The sequence below is a fragment of the Lepisosteus platostomus genome, chromosome 1, assembly GCF_059453375.1.
Source record: "Lepisosteus platostomus isolate fLepPlt1 chromosome 1, fLepPlt1.hap1, whole genome shotgun sequence".
Taxonomy (NCBI): Eukaryota; Metazoa; Chordata; class Actinopteri; order Semionotiformes; family Lepisosteidae; genus Lepisosteus; species Lepisosteus platostomus.
The window spans coordinates 67,503,000-67,527,256 of record NC_142611.1 but is presented as its reverse complement, the minus strand read 5'-3'; the positions used below and the strand labels follow the sequence as shown (position 1 = coordinate 67,527,256).

At 40.0% G+C, this 24,257-nt stretch overlaps 1 protein-coding gene across 9 annotated transcripts in view; it reads left to right on the top strand.

The window, feature by feature from the left end:
* LOC148678548 (vitamin D3 receptor A-like) overlaps positions 1–24,257 on the top strand; it is an 81,524-nt gene that overhangs the window by 42,466 nt on the left and 14,801 nt on the right. For 2 of the 9 annotated variants that reach the window (XM_088633853.1, XM_088633847.1), the window contains 3 exons: positions 17,691–17,751; positions 20,541–20,691; positions 22,261–22,391. In XM_088633853.1, coding sequence (XP_088489979.1) covers positions 17,691–17,751; positions 20,541–20,691; positions 22,261–22,391 — 343 coding nt within the window. Of the gene's footprint in view, positions 1–9,312; positions 9,515–17,136; positions 17,798–19,685; positions 19,706–20,540; positions 20,692–22,260; positions 22,392–24,257 lie in introns of those variants that run through there. The other 7 variants (XM_088633867.1, XM_088633876.1, XM_088633862.1 and 4 more) reach the window with 7 other exon arrangements.

Genomic DNA, 24,257 nt, shown 5'->3' with positions numbered 1-24,257 from the left:
AAAAGGTGAAGAAGAACACAATCCATTTCTTTTGAGTTCCTCAGTTTGGAGGTAGGGGGAGACTGAAGTGGGTTACAGGAGCAACTAACCCTGACTGACCAAAAACCAAGGGTATTTGCTGGGGCAGTGTTGTACTGTAAAGGAAACTGAATGCTTGGACTATACTGAATATGTGCCGTCCATGCAAACAGAGGTTTTAGACTTTGGAACAGGGGCAGACTCCTATGTATACAACATGCTTGCCAAGTATGTGAAGAAGCTTTCATAGTGGAAAAAGAAAGATGAATGTTAAATACATACGTACATACATGCACATTCTTTCCTTAGTTGTGATCATTTAGCCTAGTTGAAGTGTCCTAAACAGCCTATAGGCGGAGATGAAGATCTGGAACACCCGAGAAATGGGCCATATTTAAAACATTGTCTTTTGATTTGTGACCCCAGAGAAGAGGTTGTTGCATTAATATGTACTTAATAGAAATACTGTCAAATGTTCCATGAATTATTGAAGGAGATGCTTCAGGCTCACCAGTCGTATACTATGTGTACTATGTGAGGAGGAAGGAGGATTTAATTATATTAGCAAATGAGTGCAGCATTGACTTTCATTAATGGGGCTGAAATCGGCTACATCTCCCCCACACACAAAGGAGTTTTTATCCTATCTGCTTATGTACATTTTTGCATTTTAAGAGTTTTTATTACTGCTCTTTGGAAGCTTATTCCTTAGAGTCAGATTCAGGCAAGTCAGAGAGTGTCTGTGCTGTTACTCTGCCCGATAGAAATAAAATCTGATGCAGCCACGTTTAGCAGTTGAGGTGCCGTGTGTGTTTGCATTTTTATTTTTGGGCCCGGTTCCGTCATTCCCCAAGAAGTCTGGATTCAATTAACACCTCCTCTGTGGATTTCTTATCTAATCAAAGTGCTTGGCTCAGTTTATTAAGATGAATTGTTGAAGTCACAACTGCTTCTCTATTTGCTTTCTACCCCATCTTGGCATGGTCCAGTCAAAGTGAAGATCTGTGCAGTGGTAGTGGGGAGGATTCTGAATGTCTTTTGAACAACAGCAGATTTCCCATGCTGCCCATCAGAAGATTGATTAAAGTGGTTGAGGAGCTGCAGTAGGCAGACGCACTGCCAAAGCCTAGTGAAGGATGTGCTCTCTGCCTGAGGGGCAGCCTTGCTTCCCTCAATGTGCTGTGTTCCTCGTCGAGTGATTGTGACTCATATCCTTAATGTGCCTGAGATTTCTTTGTGCATTTGTATCTTTCTAGATTTTTTTTCAAGGTTCTGCTTTTAATTGTGTGCTTTCATTATGTGCTCTCTCTCTCTCTCCCTGGCTACTGTATGATCGGCTGTATGCTCGTTTAGAGGAGCTGTAGTTAAGCATTTCTCAAATGGGAGCTCACTGGGTTCCAATTTTCCTGCAGTCGAGTCCTTCAAGGTTGCAGTTGCTCCATGTCCTTAAAACAATGCAGTAATTTGTCTTTGAAATATCTAATAGACCTGGAGGCTGCTTTTTTACAACTTTTTTAAATCCTTCAACATTTAAATGGATTATATACTTGGGATATTAAATGTTGAATCTTTATAGTGTTCAAACTACTCAATTTTCACTGACGAAAGCAAAATCTGTTTTGAGGAGCTTGATAGCTTTAGCTTCAGTGCTACTGTATATAGATTTATTTAGAAACCAACCATTTACATATGCTGAATCAGATCATTAACTTTTGGAGTTTTGGATCCTGCAGATTTTACAAGTTTGTGTCCATCACTTCTTAGGCACATCAAGGAAGAACTGAACCAATTATAAATTAAGAATGCAGTCAAATTAAGAGGTTAAGAAGAGACCTGAGCAGTGACATTTGCAAACGTTTGTGTGAACAGTAGCCCAGGAAGTGCTGGGAGGTGATTCAGCACTGGGGCGGCTGTACTCATTTTCAGCTTTCAAAACGATCATTTAGCCTTTATTAAGACGTCAGTGGATTGTGCAATTGAAAATGTTTACTTCTGCTTTTTCTCATGTTGCCATGTGAAATGTTTTTCATGTGGTGCACTAGGAGGAAATTCCTCCTCATTTACTGAGCTTTAACCGGACTTGGATGTTTATGCAGCACCCCCACCCCCCCACCCCCCCTTGCCAACACCTTCTCTAAACCCTCCTTTATATGATAATTGAAATACAAGTGCATTGGCTTTAAGTTAAATCAATAATCATCAGGTTAAATAATCAAATCAGTAATCTGAACTTATTGTAATCAGTTAAAATAAATATGAACCCCTCCTCTGTATCCAGCCTGTACTTTCTCTCTCTGCCTCCATGTAATGAAAAAAGGCAATCACACTGTCACAGAGTCTGTGAAGTCATGTCATTCTACACTCTGCTGACGCAGAACAGGGGGTATTCCTTACAATACAAAAACATGATCATGCTGAGTTGTGGGTGCTGGGTAGTGGGTACTTGGGCAGGCGGCAGGCTCAGTCAGTAGCTAGATTAGTCTGTTGCACCCCTTTGAAATCTGAAACAGTTTGAATGTTGTGGTCAATAATGGCCTTTGGCTTGGTTTAATCCGACTCTGTTCTTCCATCCAAGACACCATCGCCCAGACCGAATTGTAAATTCACAGTTGCTAAGACTCTGCCATACCGTGTAGCGAGTTATCGGTTATGGCAGCTAGGAGGCTTGCTTGATAGAGGGTAGCAGGAAGTAGAAGCCGCTCACTTATGTGTTAATGGGGGAGAGGTATGTGTACATGTGCACATGTAACTAAATGTAAGCTGTTTGAAACTCTATATCCGACTTGAAGTGTCTATTAATGTACTGTAAGTGCTGAAGCCTCCACAGCAGTCTTGTACATGAGGCTTCCAGCACAGCCTATAAAGCTCTTTTTATGAAGAAGAGCATCTGATAGACTATTTTATCATTTTTACTTACAATGTGAACCTTAAGGGGGTGGCACAGTGTGGGTCTGCTTAGAAATGTACTATATCTGTTTTCTGCACAGACTTCAGCCTTCCTATGCAAATGATCCAAGGAAGGGGAAGTTAGTTACACTGGTGCAGCTGGAAAATAAGGGAACTAAAACTTGACGCGTGACCTGAGCAGTCACTGGACACGCAACCTATCTGGGCGTTTGCGGACCCTGGCGCTAATAAGCTAATAACCTGGCTTCTTTTAAGGAATTGCTGGATGAGATCCCTATTATAGTATCAATCAAATACCAGATGGGCTATATTGCCTCCTCTCATTTGTAACATCCTGACTGATGCATTTAAAAGTATTCCAGTAATCCAGCTTTTTTGGACATTGTGTTCTGAAGAATAGGCTTCAGTTTCTGCACTGCATGGTTCTAATCCTCACAGTATATAAGTGTGTGTAAAGCAAATGGCAGCTCAACAGCATAAGCACCTACCATGCATTAAGTTTATACTTCTGGAATAATCAAAAAAGTTGGCAGACTTGGGAGTCTGAATACATGGTCTCATATCCATCTATAGTACAAATAGTGAATGCTGTGTGGGTGCATCTCGGTTTTAAATGAATGACTCACCCAGTTCTGTGATGGAGTATGTGCCAAGGAATGTAGGTGTATTCTTTTGAGTTATTCCCATGATGTAATGATATAGCGCCTTGAAAGAAGTAGCAATTAGTCAGCATGGCCTCGGGTGTCTGTGTAGGGGTGGAGGTGAACTGTCTTAGCCAGCTTCAGTTGGTGACCTGTGTTTCACAACCATAGCAAAGACAAATTCATCCTCAAACTAGAAGGTTCTATAGCCAAAAGATTGTTCCTTTCAGGATGGAATCAATCTCTGCTTGTTTTTTTTACAGCTCCTCATGCAATGCTTTTTTCAAGGCTTTTACTGAAGAGCATTCTGAGTAGTAGAATTGACAGTAGCCACAGAGACTGCTGGATTGAATTTTGAAAGATCTTTTGACCATATTCAGGTTTTCCCTCAGAAGGTGCTTAAGCAGAAATAGTGTCATTGCAGATGGAAGGATTGAACATTGTCCAGGTCTTACTTCATGGTGGAGTTGTGCCTTTGTGTCTGCTGTGCATGATCAACTCAGGGTACGAAAAGACTGTCAGTGGACTTTTTGATGAGCATCTGCTTGCTGTCTGACTTTTTGCTGTATTACTTCATTACTTGGGTTATTGGGTGAAGATGTGTTGATTTAACATTCAATAACATTCATAACTTCAATATTAGGGATTATAGTAAATCAGAAAAATATTTTGCAGTTCTGAATTAAAAGGAAAAAAGACTTATCTTATACAGACCCCTGTGGCCTATTGTGCAGTGTCTCAGCTTAGAAGCTTTAGTAAGGTGCCATGTTATGGTTGTCAACTGTGTCTGGTTGGTAAAGTCCAATACATTTTATGTCGTAGTTTAATATTAAAGTCCTGAATGCTATTCCTCAGCTGCAGTATGTTTAAGCCTGTTTATGATTTATCAAAACAGTTGGCCTCAAACTGTGGAATCCTCGTCAATGCACTTCTGTATTGGCTTTAGAATTCAGTGCCAAGTCTTTCACTTCAGTTTAGTATTGTGTTGTACAGATTATTTCGGTATTTGAAACGAAAGCATGCCTCCTTTGTTGCTTTTAATAAAAATGTGCAGGTACTTCAGTACCCAGCTGGAATGCTGTTCCCCAAGGGAATTGGTTCAAGTTATAAATTGGCTTGTCCTCTTTAATACAATTAAAGTGGTCAATTTTTGTTTTAACTTTTTGTTCAGTAATGTACACTGTACTTGTATCAATTGTTAAAAGTGCTCTTTATATAAGAGGATGTGTTTAAATGTTTAACCTGTTTTCATTTGAGATTGGCAAAGGCTTGCTTTCAGTGAGTTCTTATTTCCACGTACTATTTCGAGCCCTTGGCTGTCCTTGAAGGTTTATTCTTGTTTTATTCAGTCATGGGTTTCATGACTACTATACTGTAGGTAGACTGACTGTGTTAAACCAAAACGAAAAAAATTGATTGAGATGTACGTCATATGGTATATGCCAGACATATTGACAGACAGCTGTGTGTAGTTAGGGCTCTAAAAGTTTCTGGGTTCAGATACTGGGTGCAGCACTGCTGCTCTGCCCTTGAACAAGGTATTTAATCAGGTTGCTCCTGTATAATACATATCTCCGAATACTAGTCTGAATATAAGTTACTTTGCACAAGAACATCTGCCTAATAATAGTAGTAGTAATCATAATGTTATCATTTATAATGTTGTACTGAATATGTGTTTGTTATTTGGCAGGGTGAGGAGTGTATGCTGTTGAGTTTGTAGAGTTGACTTGTACAAAAAAATAAGACCAGAACTGACAAACATCATCTTGGCTATGGTATTAAAGAAAAACTCTAATCCCCGAAGTCACTGGAGGCATCCTCTTGGAATCTACATGAAAAAGAAAACAAACAATTCAGCCATCTTTTTTCAAACCATGTCTAAGTGATCGTGTTATTTTAATTACAGTTTCAGAAACCACACACTTAGTAATTAAACAAGCTCAGAGTTCTCTTTAAAGAAGAAGGGCTGGGCTGGTGGTAGTGGTTATGATGGGGTCTTTGGTCTTGGCAGGATTTCTGTCTGCTCTCCAGCTCAGCTTTCTGGTTAAGTATATTAAACCCACTTAACAAAGCCAGACCTTCTTATCCTACAGGAGTCATTTCTGTTGAAGTAGGGTTTTGGGCGGTCTGGAGTGAAGATGGTTTTATAAATATGATTGTAGGCAGAATGTTATGCTGATGCTCCACTTTCTTCATACTGGGGTTCGCTGGTGCATGGCACAAGTGCGACCATTCTTTGCTCTTCAGCCAAACTGAGCACGAGTGTTCTTGCCTGACTAGCACTGCAGCTGTTGTCAGAACAGAACAGCCCAGATTGTCTTTAAGATAGATTTTTATAGAAATGTTAGTAAAAATCATCTTCTCCTTATATTTCTTTGTTCAAAAGAGAAACTTGTTCATACTGAACAGTCATAACAATCAGTCAAGATTTAAGTTCTGTATGAAAAATACACAGGAATGTGAACATGGTTAAAACAGTGTTTTAATTAATTGACTCTTCTATGCTTTTTACCATTTAGCATTGAAAACGTGTATGCATACTGTATGGCAAAGAGAATTGCAGACCTTTGGAAGAGCTTTGTGCTCAGTCTCCAAACTGTCCCTGGTGGCTAGGAGTTTATTGCCCAATACCTCTTAAATTACTTTGCAGGTGCAGTTCTGTACAACTGGGGTGAGGTGTGGCTTACAGTAGTGTACTACAGCACTGAAAACAGGTGTAAGAACTGAAATGAGTGAGGGTCAGGCTGTGGGCGAAAACATAGACAGGTGGATACTTGATCCTCGTTGTGCTATATGTACTGACACCAGAAGCATGAATTGCAACAAATCTTTCAACTGTTAACTGGTGTTCACATCTAGCTAGTCTTACTTTTTCAGTGATCGCTTCCCTCAGATCATCAAGCTAGGTTTTAAAGAGTCAATTTGTGGCTTTTCTGGCTTAAAGGCACTGAAACGACAGACTGGTAAATGGGGTGAACGTGACCTAGAGTTATGTACAACAGTGTTTTAAGATGCGCTGGGTTTTGAGACTGTGATTGGCTCTTCTCAGGATTATTAGAACATAGTTTGCAAACAAAGGTCATTCAGCCCACCTAGATTATTTGACTTTTTAGATAATTTAATTAAATATGTAATCCAGATGTTTTATGAAAACAACAGTGGTACTGGCTTCCTGGCTGTGTAGGTTGTTGCATTCTCCCACAAGCCTTTGTCTAACAGTAGTGCCTTCTGTTCTTATTTCTAATTGTACTTTCCTGTAGTTTTTTCTTGTGTTCTCTGAGAAGTTATTTATCCCAGAAGTTTGGATTCAGTAATTTAATTTTCTCAGTGCCTTCAATGATTTTGAGTACTTGAATTAGGTCTGCAGTCATGCTGCCTTGCAATGCTTGGGCCCCGAGGCCAGTTCCAGACCTGGGGTGCTGTATGTGTGGAGTTTGTATGTTTTCCCGGTATCCTCTCACAATCCAGAAACATACTGGTAGATTAACTGGCTTCTGGGAAAATTGGCCCTAGGCATGAGTGTGTGCATGTTAGTGTTTGTGTCTGTGCATCTGCCCGATGACGGACTGACATCCTGTCCAGGGTGTATCCTGCCTTGCACCCGCTGCTTTCCAGTATAGGCTCCAGCTCCACCACAACCCTGAATTGGAAGAAGAAACTAGTACATGGACGGATGGAATTAGATTGCTTGTAGGCTTCACTGTTTAAGACAAAAAAGTGATTTTTATTTATACTGTCAGCATAAAACATTCATTTGAACCTGTATCTGGTTGCTCTTCTCTGGACTGATTCCAGGGAAGCAGTCTTTTTGTAACATGGTGTTGTGCATGGTATCCAAAATATCTTATGTTTGTGTTGGAGGTTTGCAACTGATTGGTTAAGATCTGATTTTTGAGAGTAAAAGGGGGCTTAGCACCCATCTTAAGTGGGTCAATATGTTAGTGTCCCTCTGAATGACTGTAAAACATTTATAACTTGTCTGCACAACAAAGTAAAAAGGCTAAGCTTTTTCATTTTTGAAAAAGTATGTCGAAAAAAGATGAACAATTTGATTTAAGGATGCTATTTGATATTATGTCGTTGTGGGTTGTAACTTGCTAAAGTTGTTTCAGCTTGACTACATGTACTGGGCATCTAAATGGGCACTTAAAAATGAAAAAAACATAGCAATTATGCAATTAGTAGAGTTATGGAAATTAGAAATGCTGAGAGTATGTGAGAGTATGAAATTTTGAAAACTGTTGGAATTTTTTTTAAAGAACTAATTTCAAATTCAGCCCCAGGTGCATTAGTAAAACTAGTGGGTATGTAATTTTAACATATCAACTCCTCCCAGACTGTGTGGCTTTAGTTTTACAGTTTGAAGCTTTTCTTTCAGGCACTCACGTTGTATAGCCATTAACTGTGTGTGCAAGAACTAGCTCAGGAATGGAGATGGAGTTGAATGGAGTATGGCTTGTAATTTACTGGTGAAGGTGCGACTATGTGCTAGACTTTCCTTCCCGATTGGAAATACAGTAATCTCCTGCCAAATCTGAGGGTTACGTTCCTGAAAACCCTTCACTTAAGGTAAATTTGATGTTAGTAAACTTAAGTCTTTATGGGGAATAGTAGGGTGAAGGGAACCAAAGTTGTGAATGGACTTGTTGTTTTCTCTCCAATACATAAATACAAAATACCAGACCAAAGTGATTTCAAAACAACATACTTTCAATGTCATACCCTAGAATAAAGTGTAACTAATGATAGAAAAATGATTTTTTAAAATTATTTTTAACGATTAGGCATATGCTTCCCAAGTGGCCCAGTTTTTTTAGTGCTGAGGACTGGATCATCAATCGCCATCTTCAGTTTGGTAGAAAATGTGGATACTGCCCCCTCATCTGCTAGTGCTGCCTCCCCTGCTAACTTCACATTAGGTAGGCTGTAATGCTTTTTAAAGTTATCAAACCTCCCTTTGCTGACAAGAAGCTTTTCAGTCTCCTGGACCTTCCACATGATGCTCATAATTTTTTTCAATGTTCCTCATTTTTCCTTGTTGTGCAAATCGAGGATTTATTAATGCCATATCTAGCTACTGCACTATTGCTTTGACCTTCTCACAACTTATCAAAACTTTTTACCTGGAGACATCACTGATATTGCACACTTTGCAAAACCACATTCTTTACCTTTAGGAGACATTTTAATTGTTTATTTAGCTACTGTATACAACTTATTGCGCAGTTAAATTTTTTTTCTAACCTCGTCATGGATCTCGATCGCTTAGCAAGGTAAAATGGCACACGGAAGATTTGGCATGGTCAAATATGTTTAAGGTAAGTTTGTGTATGGTAAGGGATTGCTGTATATAATAACATGATGCTTGTGATACAGAGAAATACAGTAGTATCTTTAAATACAGGCAGGATAATGGATGTCAATATATCAATGTGGTCTGCCGACTTCAGTCAAGGCTGTTACATTTCCATAAACTCAAACGCAGGTTGAATTTAGTTTTGTTGGAGAAATGAGAGTAGGGTGGCACGGCAATATAAGGCAGAGCTTCCTTACAAGCGAGAAGAGCTGTGTTGTGAATAGTGCTAGGCATAGGCCTAGTGCTGGGTCACTAGCTCTCAGTTTCCATTGCCTGTTTTTTTACGTGGTGTTCAGTCTTTCCGAATCAGTGCTGGTTAAACATTAACTCACTCCTGTCCAACTATTGGAGCCAAGCAGGGCTTAGCAAACAGCCTTTCTGTTGCAGACTGCCATCGTCTGATCCCTGGCCGGAGCGCTCCTGAGACTGTACCTGGAACCGTCTCTTGCACGTGGCTCACACCAGCACAGTGGCTCTGCACGGACTCTCTTCTGCCTCAAAACTGCGGGACATGGACTGAGGAGGCGTACAGGAAGAACGGCTGTGACTAACTTCTGCACAAATAGGTCACTAACTGTGGACAGAAGAGGTATTTTTAACAGCCGATTGTATTAACACGGTGCTTAACAAGCTGAGCAAGGTTCAATAAGCAAGTACTCCAGGGTGATATTTTTAATGCTGTTTTTATCCTTTACGAAGTCTTCTGCTTTTTTCTATCTCGCTATAATTATGCTATTATGTAATTATGTTCACTTGGTTATGCTTGTGTACACCTTGATCATTTCCTGCTGGCCTTGCAATATGCCAGCAGCCATTTAAAATTGGAATGAACAGTTGGAGTTAATTGGTTCTAAATTTAAAGGAGGTTTTAATCCAAATCAGTTTTTTCTGAGCTCTTACTTTAGTAACATTTTAAGTTGTTTGCAAATGCAAACATAACGAATTACACAATACAGCACTGAATTTTAAGCTTCAACACTTACAACATCAATTTTAATAAAAGCAGTTCATGCTGTGATATATTAGAATGATTGTAACATTTTTAAATAAAGCAAAGCTCTGTAGTGCAATGTAAAGAGGTACTGTGGAAGCTCTTTTCGTATTATAAATGATTGAAATGATTGTCTTCTAGCAATCTCTGAACAGTCTAATGCTGGTTCTGCAGGTGAGCGTGTTCATAGCTTTAAAGTTAAAAATATGAAGATGTTGGAAAGTGCATTTGTTTGATTTTGTGATGTGAAACAACTCTGCGCCTCCATTCTTAGCACTGTGACCTAGAGCGCTGTACAGCTGTCTCTGCTTTGTGAGGCTTGTTGTCTGTACCTGCACTGTTGTAACGTCACACAGAATAAACTGCTTGTTCAATGGAAAGTTTCATTACGTTACGTGTAAGCATGTTCCAAGACAGATAAACTTCTTGGAGCCATAGTGCAGAAGGAAAGAACTCATCATGAATGAAAACTTGACTCTTGCGTAAGTGTTTGTACTTCACTCTTTCGTTGTCACATGGAAGTTGCCGGTGTTTCGTGCCGTTCATGTTCTTTTGCCTAACCAAAAGAACCTGTCTCACTGGTATAAATAAGATGCTCATATCTGAGCCCAGTTTTTGATTTTGTTTGTACAGAAAACATTGCTTTTTCCTTTACATCTATATTTTTGTTTTTCAGTAAATGAAAACTATTTAAATCCTTATCTTGGTCAAATATCAGCAAACTCCCCCTCCCATTCCTCTCAATTTTCCATCCCCTACATTTGTGGAAAATTGGTTTAGGAATAAAGATGCCTGTTACCACCAGTATTGTGGATCTGTACAAATGAATACACGGACACAAACTGAACATGTGGACTGTTTTTTTTTTTGGGGGAGAAAGTTGCTCAGGTCGTGTTTTTCACCCCCATGTGTTTTGTTTCAGGGTGCTGATATCTTGCTATACTGTACTGTATATACCTGCTTGTTTTGCAGTGGTGAGTGCAATGGCATTCACATTGCAAACTGACTGGAAAAAGCACATACTCTGTCTCTGATTGGTTCAGACCTGTGTATGTCCAAAGCCATGTGGCTTACTATTTTGCTGTTTGCTTTAGGCAATAGTAGTACAGTGTTGTATGTAGACACCTGAATGTTGTATAGACACAAAAATGAGTAGGCCATGGCTGAACTTGAAACATCTTATTCTCTACAGCTTACTAAAATCCTAACCTATAGCACTATCTAGTAGCATTCGAAACTACTGCACTTAAATTGCACTTTTGTGTGTTTTAGTTTAATGGTCATTAGCCAACTATTTACAGAGTGTTCTGTCAGGAGGGTCTAGCAGGTTGTTTTTCACAATGTGAGAGCATCGGATTTTTCTGGATTGAGAAGGATTGGGCTTTGATTAAAAGGCACTTTTTTTGACTAATCTGAATTGCATTAGACCGTTTTCTTGGTTCCAGTAGTCATTGCTGAGAGGAGGTGCAGGAGCAGAACCTGCACATCCGCTGGACTTTGTGCCCTCAGCACAAATACTGAACCCTAATCAGACGGTCCCTGAAGATGAACAGTTGTGCATGTCTAATTTCAAACCAGTATGGACAAGAATAGTCTGTTAAGCGTTTTATATTTTCTCACAAAGATTGCCTACTTTCTGATGTCTGAACATTTATTTAGGCTGTTTTCTTCAACTCCTTGTAATAGATGTTATTCAATGAGCAGATGTATTTCTGCGGACATCTTTTACATATACAGTCTTTCTATTTTTATGGAAGGCAAGTCCTGCTATAAACTGTGCAGTTTCTTCATCTATATGTATGCCCTGGGAGAGTACTCTGTTCAGTGAAATTTTAGCCTGTTTCATTGACATGAAATGCTCCTGTGCTTAGCGTCAACGCCTGTAACCTGAGAAAACTGACGCCACTACAGCTACCCATTGTACGTAAAGAATGGAGTCTTTTTAATCATTATGGGTTATTTCATTCTGCTTAAAGAGCTTTATGACTTTATGGTAAATCATCAAAAACCTTTTTGATTTGATAGCTGCTATCTGTTGTTATTGGAGTGTAATGTATCCCTGAGAAGATTGCATTGAAGCGGTTGGGGTTTACATACATGTGGTTTTTGCTGTTACTGTGGAACGGTCACTGTCTAATGTGGGTTTATTTTAGATGGTTTGTTTACTCTGCACAACGATGAGAATTGAACTCTGTGAACCATCCAGATTAATATCACACTGTAACTTTCTCTCTTCCACTGTGAGTCTACAGTATATATCCCCAGGTAGTGCTTCAACTGTGCCTTCTGCACACCTGTACTGGCATGTTCACTTCAGTGTAAAAGTGCTCCTTCCTAGTGACAGTCGACAGATGCGGTCAACCTGGAGCACGTCCAGTCCACTTTCCTGCAGGACATTAATACAGACAGCTCTTTAACCTTTGTATTGATCCTACTTAATATCAGACAAATTAAGCTTGTTATACCAGAACACTTCAAAGGAGCTGTGGGTCATGTTTGCCTGGGACAGAGTTTGTGCTTGAATGCACTGGCACTGTAGTTGCCTCTTCAGCCATAATGTTTTCTCTTAATTACTATTGCTTAATTTCTCCTTTAAAATGTTTGATACAGATATTACTGCTGTAATTTTTATTTACCTCAAATACTATATTAGTAGTTAGAGTTTTCCAAAATGTTTAAGAACACTTGACCACAAAAATGCAGAGTACTGTAACCCCTTACCAGCTGTGAAGGATATATTCCTGAAAGCCCTCATGGTGGGTATCTTTTTAAGAGCTTATGAAGAAAAACAGGTTTACTTGTGACTTCAGTTTTCCTTACTCTATTTAAAGTAAAATAATAACATCACATTAAAGAAAAAATGTATTTTGCATATAATTTTGTATGGAATTTCTGACCTAATTCTTACCTTTATTGCTGCGATGATAGCCATGTGGATCGGGGCCACATGGTATGTACGAGACCTTAAGTGATGTCGCTGTTCCACTTCTTAAACTTGCTCCGATAGCTTCCTCCGATAGCTTCCTCTCTTTTCTTCGTTGTACGAACTGTAGATTCATTTATCCCAAACATCTGATCAGCAGTACTAAAACTTAAACCCTCACGCAACGTGTTAAGCACTTTGATTTTTTTTCTTCTAAGCTCATCACAATCTAGATCAAGGGTCTCCAACCTAGATCCCGAGAACAGTGTGAAGTCGAATAACTTTACCTCAGGTTCACTTGTTTGTTGTTCTTGAGTTTTCTTGCATTGTCTATTTATTTTACATCGAAATATCAGGAGCTAAGAGGAGAAAAGTTGACGACGAGTGTCATGTTTTAATGAGAAGTGGACTGAAAAATATTTTGTGATTGAAAGCAATAAAGCGTTGTGCTTAATATGCAGTGAAACCGTCCCTTTTCTCAAGGAGTGTAATATCCAAAGGTATTACAATACGAAGCGCGGAAGTACTCAGACTCGATGCAAAATACGTTAAGATAAAGTAGAAGCACTGAAGAAAACCTTAATTTATCAGTGTGAAATATTCACAAAGCGATCACAACGATCAGAATCCATTGTAATGGCGAGTTTCAAAATAGCCCATGTCATAGCTAAGGCAGGGAAACCATTTACTGATGGGCAGGGTATAAAACTTGTATTATGAAGGCTTCTGATGAACTATATTCAGAAAAGGTTGCTTTGTTCGAGCAAATAAGTCTGTGAGCTAATACAATTGCTTGTCGCACAGAAGACCTGGGAAAAAACAATTATTCTGCACTGTATCATTCATCAGCAGGCTTTGTGCGGTAAAAATGTACAATTATCTGAAGTAATGGATATAGTTGTGAAGACTGAATTTTATACGATTGTCCTCCCTTAATCATCGTCGGTTTAAAAACTTCCTATCTGAAATTGAAAGTTAATATCTGGACGTTCCATACCACTGTGAGGTTTGCTGGATCAGCAAAGCTAAAGTGCAAAGAGCTTTTTTGAATTACGTACAGAAATCGATATTTTCATGACTGAGAAAACAACCTATTAACGCCCTCTCTGACTCTCTGAGTGTTTGGTTTTGGAAGCTCGCCTTTCTTGTGGATTTGATAGCACATGTAAGTGAACTGAATGTGAAACTTCACTGCAAAAATTTCTGTCATTTCATATTTATTTTCAGGTGTAAAATCCTTCAGATAAAATTTTTTTCTTTTTGAAAAACAGGTGGCAGCTAACAATTTTGTTCATTGAGCAACAGAAATTAATGTGCTGAACCTTTTCTGGTTCTGTTCACTTTAAACGTGATTTCACATTTAAAGCAACAATTTCAGGACTGTTTTCAAGATTTTGACAGTATCTCAGAGAACATAAGATTGTTCCAGAACCCTTTTGCAAGTGAAGTTAAAGATCTTCAGCCTGAGTTGCAGCTCAAAGTAATTGACCTTGCTGAAGATGACTTGTATAGGGATCTGTTTAAGGAAAAGGATTTGTTAAACTTCTATGAATCACTGCCTGAAGAGAGTTTTAAGAACATTTTCTGTCTTTGCCTCCACATATTTGTCTGAACAAATATTTTGGAATATGTAACATCTAAATATTGAACATCACTCTCTGATGATCAACTCAAGCAGAGTTTGATTCTGGGGGCGACCAAAGTTTGAACCAGAATTTGAGGACATTCTGTCGTACAAGCAATTCCAATTATCGCAGTTTGTACACATACAGTATGTTAGTATTTCTTTTAGTTCTGTTTTTTCATTTGAATATTACTATATATGACATAAGGGTTTTCATTTAATTTATTAGAAATTGTAAATTGTGGTGTTTATGTATTCCTCCATCATAAAATTGCCCTGTCTACCCACCCTCCCATTGTCTGGCCCTCTTGTCTTTCTTCCAAAGCAAATGTGGCCCTCAAGGAAAAAGGTTAGAGACCCCTGATCTAGATTGCTTAGCAACATTGGACTCTTCATGCTTTCTCGTATGCTTAAGAGCCATATTAATGGAAATTGCATACATGTCTGCTTGCAACAGAGGCTGACTGAGAAAGAACTAGACCAGACCCCTCTCTCTCCTCTTCTTGGAAAAGGAACTGTCATGCCAGCACACATCGCAGCTCTCAGGTTCTTCTTGACCTTGTGGACTCTCAAAATTTGGGTGTCATGCAAGGTGAAATGGCATACAGAAAATGGAGTGCAGATTCTCAAAACCCCATGAGATAAATTCACACACACCAGTGGGTGACTGTACAGTTCATCTTTATTTTTGGAAGGAAGGCTGAGTATTCTAAGGAGTACTTCAAAAACCTTTCTGTGCCCCTTAGGATTCAAATTTCCTCTCAATGTCTTTGGTTTCTAACTGAAAGTGATTTAGCTTCCCTCACATGTCACATAACAATCCCCTAAGAGTCATTCTGTTTCTCTTTAAACTTTCTTGGTCTTTAATATTTTTTGTGATATTATGACTAAAACTGAGCACAATATTTTACTAATGTTTTGTAAAGCTTGGGCAGTACTTGCTTGATTTAAATTTAGTGCATGCACTTGAGTTGCTTTTTATATAGCTTGACCTCAATGTTTTGATGAGAACCTAGAATCTTTATAAATGCCCAGACCTCTCTTATTTATAACATGTGTGATTTTGATCTGAAGGAAGCAATATGTATAGTGTATATTCCTACTTCATGTGCGTCTGCCTATTTTTTCATTGTATCCTAAGGGACATTTGAAATGGTTTTGAATTTCTTTCTTTTCAGTTGTTGATTAGTCCTTCCTCATAGCTCAGATTACATTTTCTTTTTCAGGAAAAAGCCGTAGTGAGCTGTAACCCTGAAAACATTGCTTACTTTTTACGTAAACATGAGTAATCGCACAGTCACACCTTTTTTTGTAATGGAATGTCTGTATAGGGTGGAGGGTAGGACAGGACACTTGCTACTGGATGACAGCTGCTTTTCTCAGTTGGTTGGCTGTCTGAAATAGTCGTTTTTCCAGAAATACTGGTTTGCTCGGCAATGAAGTGTTTTTCGGTATGCTGTTGCCATTTATCATTTGGTACGGAGGATAGCTGGATTTGGGGGAAATAAGAGCTTGGCTGCTTTATTTACTTTTTTTGCCACTAATTGATAACCTACCTCCTGAAAAGGGAGTGAGTGGTAAATGATTGACAGCTCATTGGACTGTCAGTTTTGCATTGCTCATTGAACCTGTAGCCATGCCTGCGGGCATTGACTCTGTTGGACTTTAGCTTGCACTGTAAAAGGGGTTAAAGGTCCTGGTCGTGGGCCAGTCACAGCCCTCCATCAGTGATGCACCCTGCTCTGTGGAGGCCAAACCACAGGAGGATTACTTCCGAACATAACGCTCTTTTTGGAGGTTTGGGGAGGGATCATGCCCTCAAGGTCAAAAAACAACTTAACTGCAGGATTAGGTCATTGTGTTGCAGTGCTAAAAGCTCAGTTGAACCCCAGCTGTATTATAGAGCGAGAACCTGATTTTCTGCAGCATTTGGAAGAATAACAGTGAAGAGATGCTGAAGTAAACGGTAATCCAATTTGAGTGAATTTCAAATTAAGGTGCTGCTTTAAGAAAATCAATCCCTGTTTAATTGAAGCCTTATCTGAGGTGAGAGAAATAGAGCATCCCAGTACAATTCCCCTTGGAGGAACAGGATTTTCTGAGTATTCTGGGGAAAGATTGCAACTCAGTCTACGCACTGAAATCTGGTAGTGCCTTCATTCTGCTGCACCCATTTGACATTGCCTAGAAGAACATCTAGCTCTGGATTAAATTATGGGGTGTTTGAGTTTGTTGAGCTGTGATGTCCAGTTGCATTGGATATACCCAAACACAGCGGCTCATGTTCCTTTCAGCTTGAGGTGATTTGTTTGAGTGTTGTGACTGAAGGAAATCAGTCATTTTTTATGCTTAATGAATCAAATGAGACACTTCTAGATCTCAGTCTACTGACCTAAACATTTAGTTTCTTTACGTTAAATGCTGCATTTAGTGGCTTTATAAAGAGACTCCTGGAACTTGCTGGTGACTAACATCCCATTTCCAAGGAAGAATATTATTTTTTACCATGTGCAGAGATAATCAGAAAATGTGTGTAGCTCTCTCTGGCTTGAAGCACTGTGTGACACAGAGGGTGTAGAGTCCAGGGGATGGATTTAGTGCCTTGGCTGTCTAAAAACAACCAGCTCTTCAGAATAAACAGTGAAACTAGAGAATGCTGGAGTAGAAAATGAAAACATGAGGTAGTTCTTTACGCAAACGTTGGTGGGAATCTGGAACAACTAGCCCAGCCATGTTATTGAAGCAATTTCCTGCTTTTCTTTCAAGAATCTGTTTGATGAGGTCCTCAGATCGCTCAGCTTTTGGAAACCAAGCAAGATAGCCCAAGCGTCCTCTTTGTTTTTTCAATTCTGTTTAAGTCCTTTATTTCTGCTGTCCATTGGCTATTGGCAGAGAAAACATGGCCAGAAGGTAAACAGTCATGCACCGCTGTCCCAGTTTGCACATGTGGGGAGTTGTGATGAGGTGGTGGGAACTTGGAACAAACGTAACGTGGACGTCTGCAGGTTTAAAAGGGTGCTGCGGCTACAGTGTGGGAAGGAAGCCAGGAAGGAGTTGCTGTGGTTTCAGGTTGAGCAAGTTGCAGGTTGATCTAATGTCATTACAAGGAACCGTGGGGGCAAGAACAGCTACGCTGTCACAGATCTTTAAACTATATGACTTTCCTGGTTTGTCCTGGCCAGGTGGCGGAGTGGTGGAGTCATGATGCTTCTTTGCCCGTCTCTTAGGGACAATCCAGTGGGCTTTCAGAGGATACCAACAGACACTTGACAATGAACGGGTACCACTGTGAGTATGCTGGCATCATCAGAAAGCTGTAGGTGAGGTCTGAACTGTACGTATGTGTATCATTTGTCTGTTAATAGAAAAAAATATCTGTTTGCTTGATTAATTTTGCCAGTGTATAAAGCATTGTATAGTAGCTGTCCTTAAAACAGTTTGTATGACCCATAGCTGTAGAATTTAAAAACAGGTTTGAACCAGCAGAAGTATTTACAAGGCCTAGTCTGGTCTTGTGGTGCTGAAGTAGAAGAGAGAATTGCAAGTAAGACAGTATTTCTTGTGTTTTTAAAGATGTCCTAAAAATAGCCACAGTACGTTGTGAAGGAGACAAAGTACTGATCTGTTCCCGAGGTTCTTATGGTGTGAAAAAAATTGTTTCCTTGGTGAGCTGAAACCCATCAGACAGGAGAAAGTCTTTTCCCCCATGACACCTGGACATGAGTGCACAGACTAGACAAACAGGAGGTTATTATATCCCAAAATAGATTTAAAGGTTTATTTATTTAGTTCAGACAGCGTCAGCAAACACCTCCCACAATAAGGCCAGCCAAAATATCAGCAGTGTCTAAGCCTGGCAGATGTTTATACTGTATATGCATGTATGCAAATGTAAACTAATACTTACAAAGCAGAGTATACCTCACTGGTCAAAAACTCTGGTCTCCCTTGGAGTCTGCTCAGTACATTACTACTATATAGCTGAGGGTTCTGTGGAAAATTCCAGGTCCACAGATTGACTTTGTGATTTCTATGTCAATTAACAAGCCTAGTTTTGCAAGGGGAGGCGAGCTTGAAATGTTCAGAGTGTTGTGCAGAAGTCAATTCCAGAGGAGGCCAAAGTTCAAAACCCAAGAATATCTCTGGTGTGTCAAAAAGCTTTGGGTGTGCCTTATTCATTTCAGTCCACCTTCATGCTGTGAATGAGCTTTATTATTGAGTATTGTGACTAAAGGAAGTCAGTCATTTTTTGTACTTGCGAATATTGGTCTTAACTGTGCACCAAAATTTAATTTCTCTGTCATGTTTGGGCTGCTCCAATCCTTGCAGACCCAGGATCCTGAAGGTTTTGCAGGTGCTTTTCAGTTACCGACTCAGCTTGGGCCAAGTAGGAGTTGGGGCTCTGGGGGTTTATCTGTAACTCTGTGGGAATTACTGTTAAAACTTTTGAGCAAGGTGCTTTTTTCAGATTGCTGCAGTACAGTGCCTGACTATACAGTATAAATGGGTACAAATGTTTGTCAGCCAAATAACTTAAGAGTGACAACCAGGATTTGACCATAAAATGAATACAGTAAAATAACTCCAATCCATTGCATAATGCAAATCTGAGGGCCCTTGAGGACTGGGTTGCTCATTCTTGCTTTACTACAGTCTCTTAAAAACCATAGTTGAACTTGGGAAGGAAGGTGTAACGTGGTTTTATATGGAACTTGACACGGAGGTCAGGTTGGGCTGGGAGTGTTCTGCTCCTGTTTGTTGTAGTACAGGGGGATGCTGGGTGTCAGGTAAGAGTAAACACTACAGGCAAGGTGCACGGTGGCATAAAAAAAGCAGCTAACCCAAGCATGCACTGGGAGGCAGAAACCAGTGTGTGGCATTTCAACATTTTTCCTCATTTGGCAGTGGCTCAGCATATTGAACAGTGACAGCACTCACAGCTGTTAATGACTGGCTCACTTATAATAGCAAATGGAAAAATGTTCAGAGTTAGTTAAATGCAAATGATATTATTGATTTTTTTAGTCTTAGCACAAAACAAGTGCTGATTACAGTATGACTGATTGACTGTTACAGCTGAATAATAATGTAAATGATTAATTACTGTATTTTTCTTTCCTAATTCTCATTGGGTTTTCTGCTAGCGGGTCCCTGCCGCTCTTCATCCTCCTGCTCCAATGCTTTTGAAATATTTGATTGAACTGAAATTGTTTCTTTGATAACTCTCCCTGATTGTTTAAAGGTAAGGTCAATGGGGAAAGCTTAATGGGCCTGGAGTGCACATGGTCACAGAGGCCCTTCAGCTTTCAAAATCAAACACTGGAATTTCATACATGAACAGTAGTTTTAAGGCCTCATCATACCAGTGTTCTGAATTTACTTGAAATAGTTTAATACCTAAACAATTCTTTTGTGTTAGCTGACAGAATTAAAAAGTCTCAAGCTGATGAGGAAATGAAGAGTGTATAAAATGAGCTTTAGGACTTTGGAAATGATGCAGTTTTCTGAAAGCATGGTTTGTTACTATTAATTATGTTATGTACCTCTCTGTACATGGTGTTATTGCCTAACCTGTTTTCACATTGGTGAAATTCAGCAGTTAGACCCCAGTCTATGACAACAGCCAATTTTTTAAGGGTTTCATCATTCAAAATCTATAAAGAAAACAGTGATTCAGACATATCTAATTTAATTTGTCTCAGTTGTTAATGGTTTGTATTGGTGTTTTTTTCTCGAAACTTAGTTTCTTGCACATTAACATAGCTCACAGTGGAAGTCTCACGCATAGTATGACATGGGTTATAGGCCCGTTTTTGCTCAATCACTACACATCTTTGTTTTTGACGAAGTTCTAACAAGCAAACCCGCTAGGACAGTTCCTGGAATGCACACAGCAGCTAATGATCTCCTTGCCAATCAGCTCTTCCTTTTGTTAGTGAGTTAACGATCTTGCCTGCAGTGCTGGTGATCTGGGTTCAGTTTCTCTTTCCCTTCTGCCGTTTAGTATCATTGCTGTCCTGTAACGAAATGAAGCCAGGCCTCTTCACTCAGCCTCCCTGCGTCTCCTCTCTTGGCAGTCATGGAATCAATGGCAGTGAGCACCTCGGTCATGGGCTCGGCGGATGAGTTTGACCGCAATGTGCCGAGGATCTGCGGGGTCTGTGGAGACAAGGCCACTGGCTTCCACTTCAACGCCATGACCTGTGAGGGATGCAAGGGCTTCTTCAGGTATGAGAAGAAGTGCTCGGGGGGAGTCCTTCAGAAAAACTACTGTATGTGCAAATGAAGTAAATGAGACTCCAACAGAGTACCAGTCTGTATACTGTATGTGACAATATGGACTGCACTTAAAAAGCTTTTTGCTTTGTTTGCTCGACTGTTGAACAAACGGTCATGCCCCACTGTGCATTTGATCTTTTCGTGGGTAGCACGCATTTTTCACCTACATAATAACCAGTGCATTTTTACGTTCATTAGTTGTTTGAAATTGCCCTCCAGAATTCAAATGTTTGGAAAGCCACTACATCTGATTAAATCATTTGTGGATCCTGATAAATAAGCAAAGGTATTAAAGATTATTTTTCTGTTCATGCAAGCTTTTTAAAACTAGAAGTACTATTTCTTTCCACAACCAGGTAGTTCTGAGCTGAATGGTAGTTCAGAGCTTCACAGGTGATTTATTCAGTGGGAACTCCGTTTTATGTTTTATGTAAAGTTTATGAATTATGTTTCTATGATGGTAGTTTTTCTTTTTTTAAATCCCAAAAATATTCTTGAGATGTGATCGGCACTTCATAAAGGTGGCCATGAAGGAGAGAGAAGGTGAAGCTTGTATTTGTGTTCAGTTCCTGATAACCTTTGTCCCTCAGTCAGACCTGTTTGGCTGTGCATTTCCTCTAGTTTGTGAACTGTGGAGCTGTTTACCACATTCTACAGTATACCCATTCCTCCCCCCACAATTTCTTTGAATTGTAGCGTGGTTGTGCAATGTGCCAGAGTTCATTCCCAGAGTCTGCTGGGCCACAGCAGTCATGAATGAAGATGGACCAAGTGCGTGTGAAAAGGCTCTGTTTGTTACCGGTGGCTGATGTTCCCTGATGAAATGCATGGGCTTTGTTTGCTTTTCAAATTCGTTTCTTAGAAAGAACCCTTTTTTTCATAGTTCTGGAAATTCCACTCATCTGCTACAAAATTCTAAGATCATTTTTGTACAAGACTGAGTTTCACTGTTGCAATACCTGTGATTAGCTGCTGTTCCGTCTTTTCAGCAGTTTGCTTTACAGTCCCCTGGTCTATATTAGGGGATTTATTTTTTTGTCCCCATTGTTTCCTTCTTTACAGTGCTTTCAGTGTGGCAGTCCCAGCTGATCTGTCCCTGATATACAATATACTAGTAGTATTAATGATTCCTTTCTCTTTATAGCCTCTCTTTTTTGTCTCATTTGCCTGTAGTTGGTCATTTGTTTTATATCATAAATGCCTGTTGCTATGTCTGGCTACATAATATTAATATGAACATCCTAGCATGTATTCATTACCTTTACTCAGGGTGTTATAAATAGACTGGTTATCCTACACAGGAGGTTTATTGCACAATGAGGGTCTCAATGCAGCGATTATCTTTTAGAACACACTGTGCAGGAAGCCTTTTTAAATCCAGCTCTGATACGTACATTTCAGTTCACAAGAACATAGGAAGGGTTATAAAAAAGAAGAGGCGATTTGATCCATCTAGAATCGGTTTAAGAGATGAACTTTGAATCCATGGCACTTGCTGAGATTGTCTTCATTCCCCAGGCGTAGTATGAAGCGCAAAGCCACCTTCACCTGCCCCTTCAACGGCAGCTGCACCATAACCAAGGACAACCGGCGGCACTGCCAGGCCTGCCGCCTGAAGCGCTGCGTGGAGATCGGCATGATGAAGGAGTGTGAGTACCCCAGCCGCGCCCCTCCACAGCAGCCGTTATTGGGGATCCAGAGCTGCTCTTTTAAAAGTCATTGCTCTTAACCAGGGCCCTCAACAGAAAAGCAAAAACATTGAAACCAAGCATTCCTTTTCCCATGAGAAACACTGCCTGTTGAGCGAGAGTCTTGACAAGGTAGATGCCTCTCTTGGGGTGGCATGTTCTCGGGCTTTTGCCCCTCCCCCCAGCACTGGTCACGGCCTCGAGTGTGCATCACTGTTCGGTGCTGGATGCTCCAGTGGTATTGTTCTCTTGACACTCATGTTTCACAATGGTGTTAACTTGACTGGGATTCTTTTTATATTGAAAATCTAATTAAAAATGGAAGCTTAGGAAAAATAAAAAGAACCCATTTTTTTTCCACGGAGTGATGAAATGGCATGTCAGAAAATGTGACTCATGGCCCTCTAAAACCCAACAGGGACTCTAGGGTGTTTTTTCTTGTTTAGAGGAGCTTTTAGTTGACCCTGAGTCTTGAAACAGAAGGTCAGTTGCTCTAACTTACAGTAGGTGGCTGGCAGTCATGACCTCGAGACCATCCTCCTGTTGTGCCCACGGGCCCCGGTAGTGTGTCAGACAGCACTTTGTGCTCATGTAGCAGTAGGCCTTCAGTAGTAATGAGGAAAGAAAATAAGTATTATACCTTGGGTAAGGGTGGCTCAATGCCAGTGAGAGAGCCGTGTAACTGTGGTGATCATTGACCGTGGGAGTGAGGCCCGATGCGATGCAAGTCCTGACAGACCTGTATGGGCAGATTTGATTAATGAGTGTTTACTTGTGCCAGTGTGTGCCTCAGCCTACGCTGCTCGGTTCTGCTGAACTCCACCCATGCAGGGCGGCATGTGGCCCACATAACCCAGGGGAGCCAGCTCTGTTTCTGCGCTTGTCTTGAAGTTTGTCGCTCTGCCTCTGGAAGTGCTAAGAGGTTGTCTACAATTTAAAATTGTAATCCCTTTTGATTTTCTCTGTATGGTACTTAAAATGTGGAGATGTGCTTTAATGCTTATTACTTAATCATACCTCCACTCGAGATGCACTTTTAACTTGAAATGTGCTTTTTAGTATTCTGGGGAAGGGTTTTTCCTTACTGTTTAGTTGTCTTGGGTGCTGAAAGATCTCATCCTTTCCTCATCGTAATGCTAAGAAAAGCTAGTGTTAGGGGAGGATGCACCTCAAGTTTTCTGCAGTGCAACGGTGTTTAGACGAAGTTTTTATTAAAAATAAATCAGATTGAGTTAATGGTGACTGGCCTTTTGGATGTGGCTCTTCAGGATCAGGTTTGGTGACAATCAGTGTATTACATGGCATTTGACTTCAGAGATGCAAACTGGTAATTTATATTGCCCCATTCATATTACATTTGTGCTGATCTTTGGCACTACCGTGTTTTCCTGTGTATGTGATCTACTCTGGTCTTTTAATAGGATTTAAAAACCTTCTTTTCTTAATCATTCAGTTTCAATTGTCAATAAATGTATACTTTTCAGGATTTGTTATAATTTGGGTAGCATTTTATATTTTAATTTGTGTGAAAAGAGCAATAATACAACAGATGTTTTATTCCAATCCCAGTCTGTTCCAGGAAACAGACAGCCAGCCCAAGAACAGACTGTGGTGACCCGTGCCTTCCCCCAGTCTCTAGGACGACAGTGTTATCAGGGAATAGGGCTGCCTGACACCACTGCTCGGCTGCTGTGCTGGTTGCTTAAAAAGAGCTCTTCGAAGCAGCTTTGGAGCTATTATAAATTCCGAAGAGTGACTCATTCACTGTAATTTCATTATGCTTAGTTGGGACAAGGTATTGATTTCATCATGATTCGAGATATTACA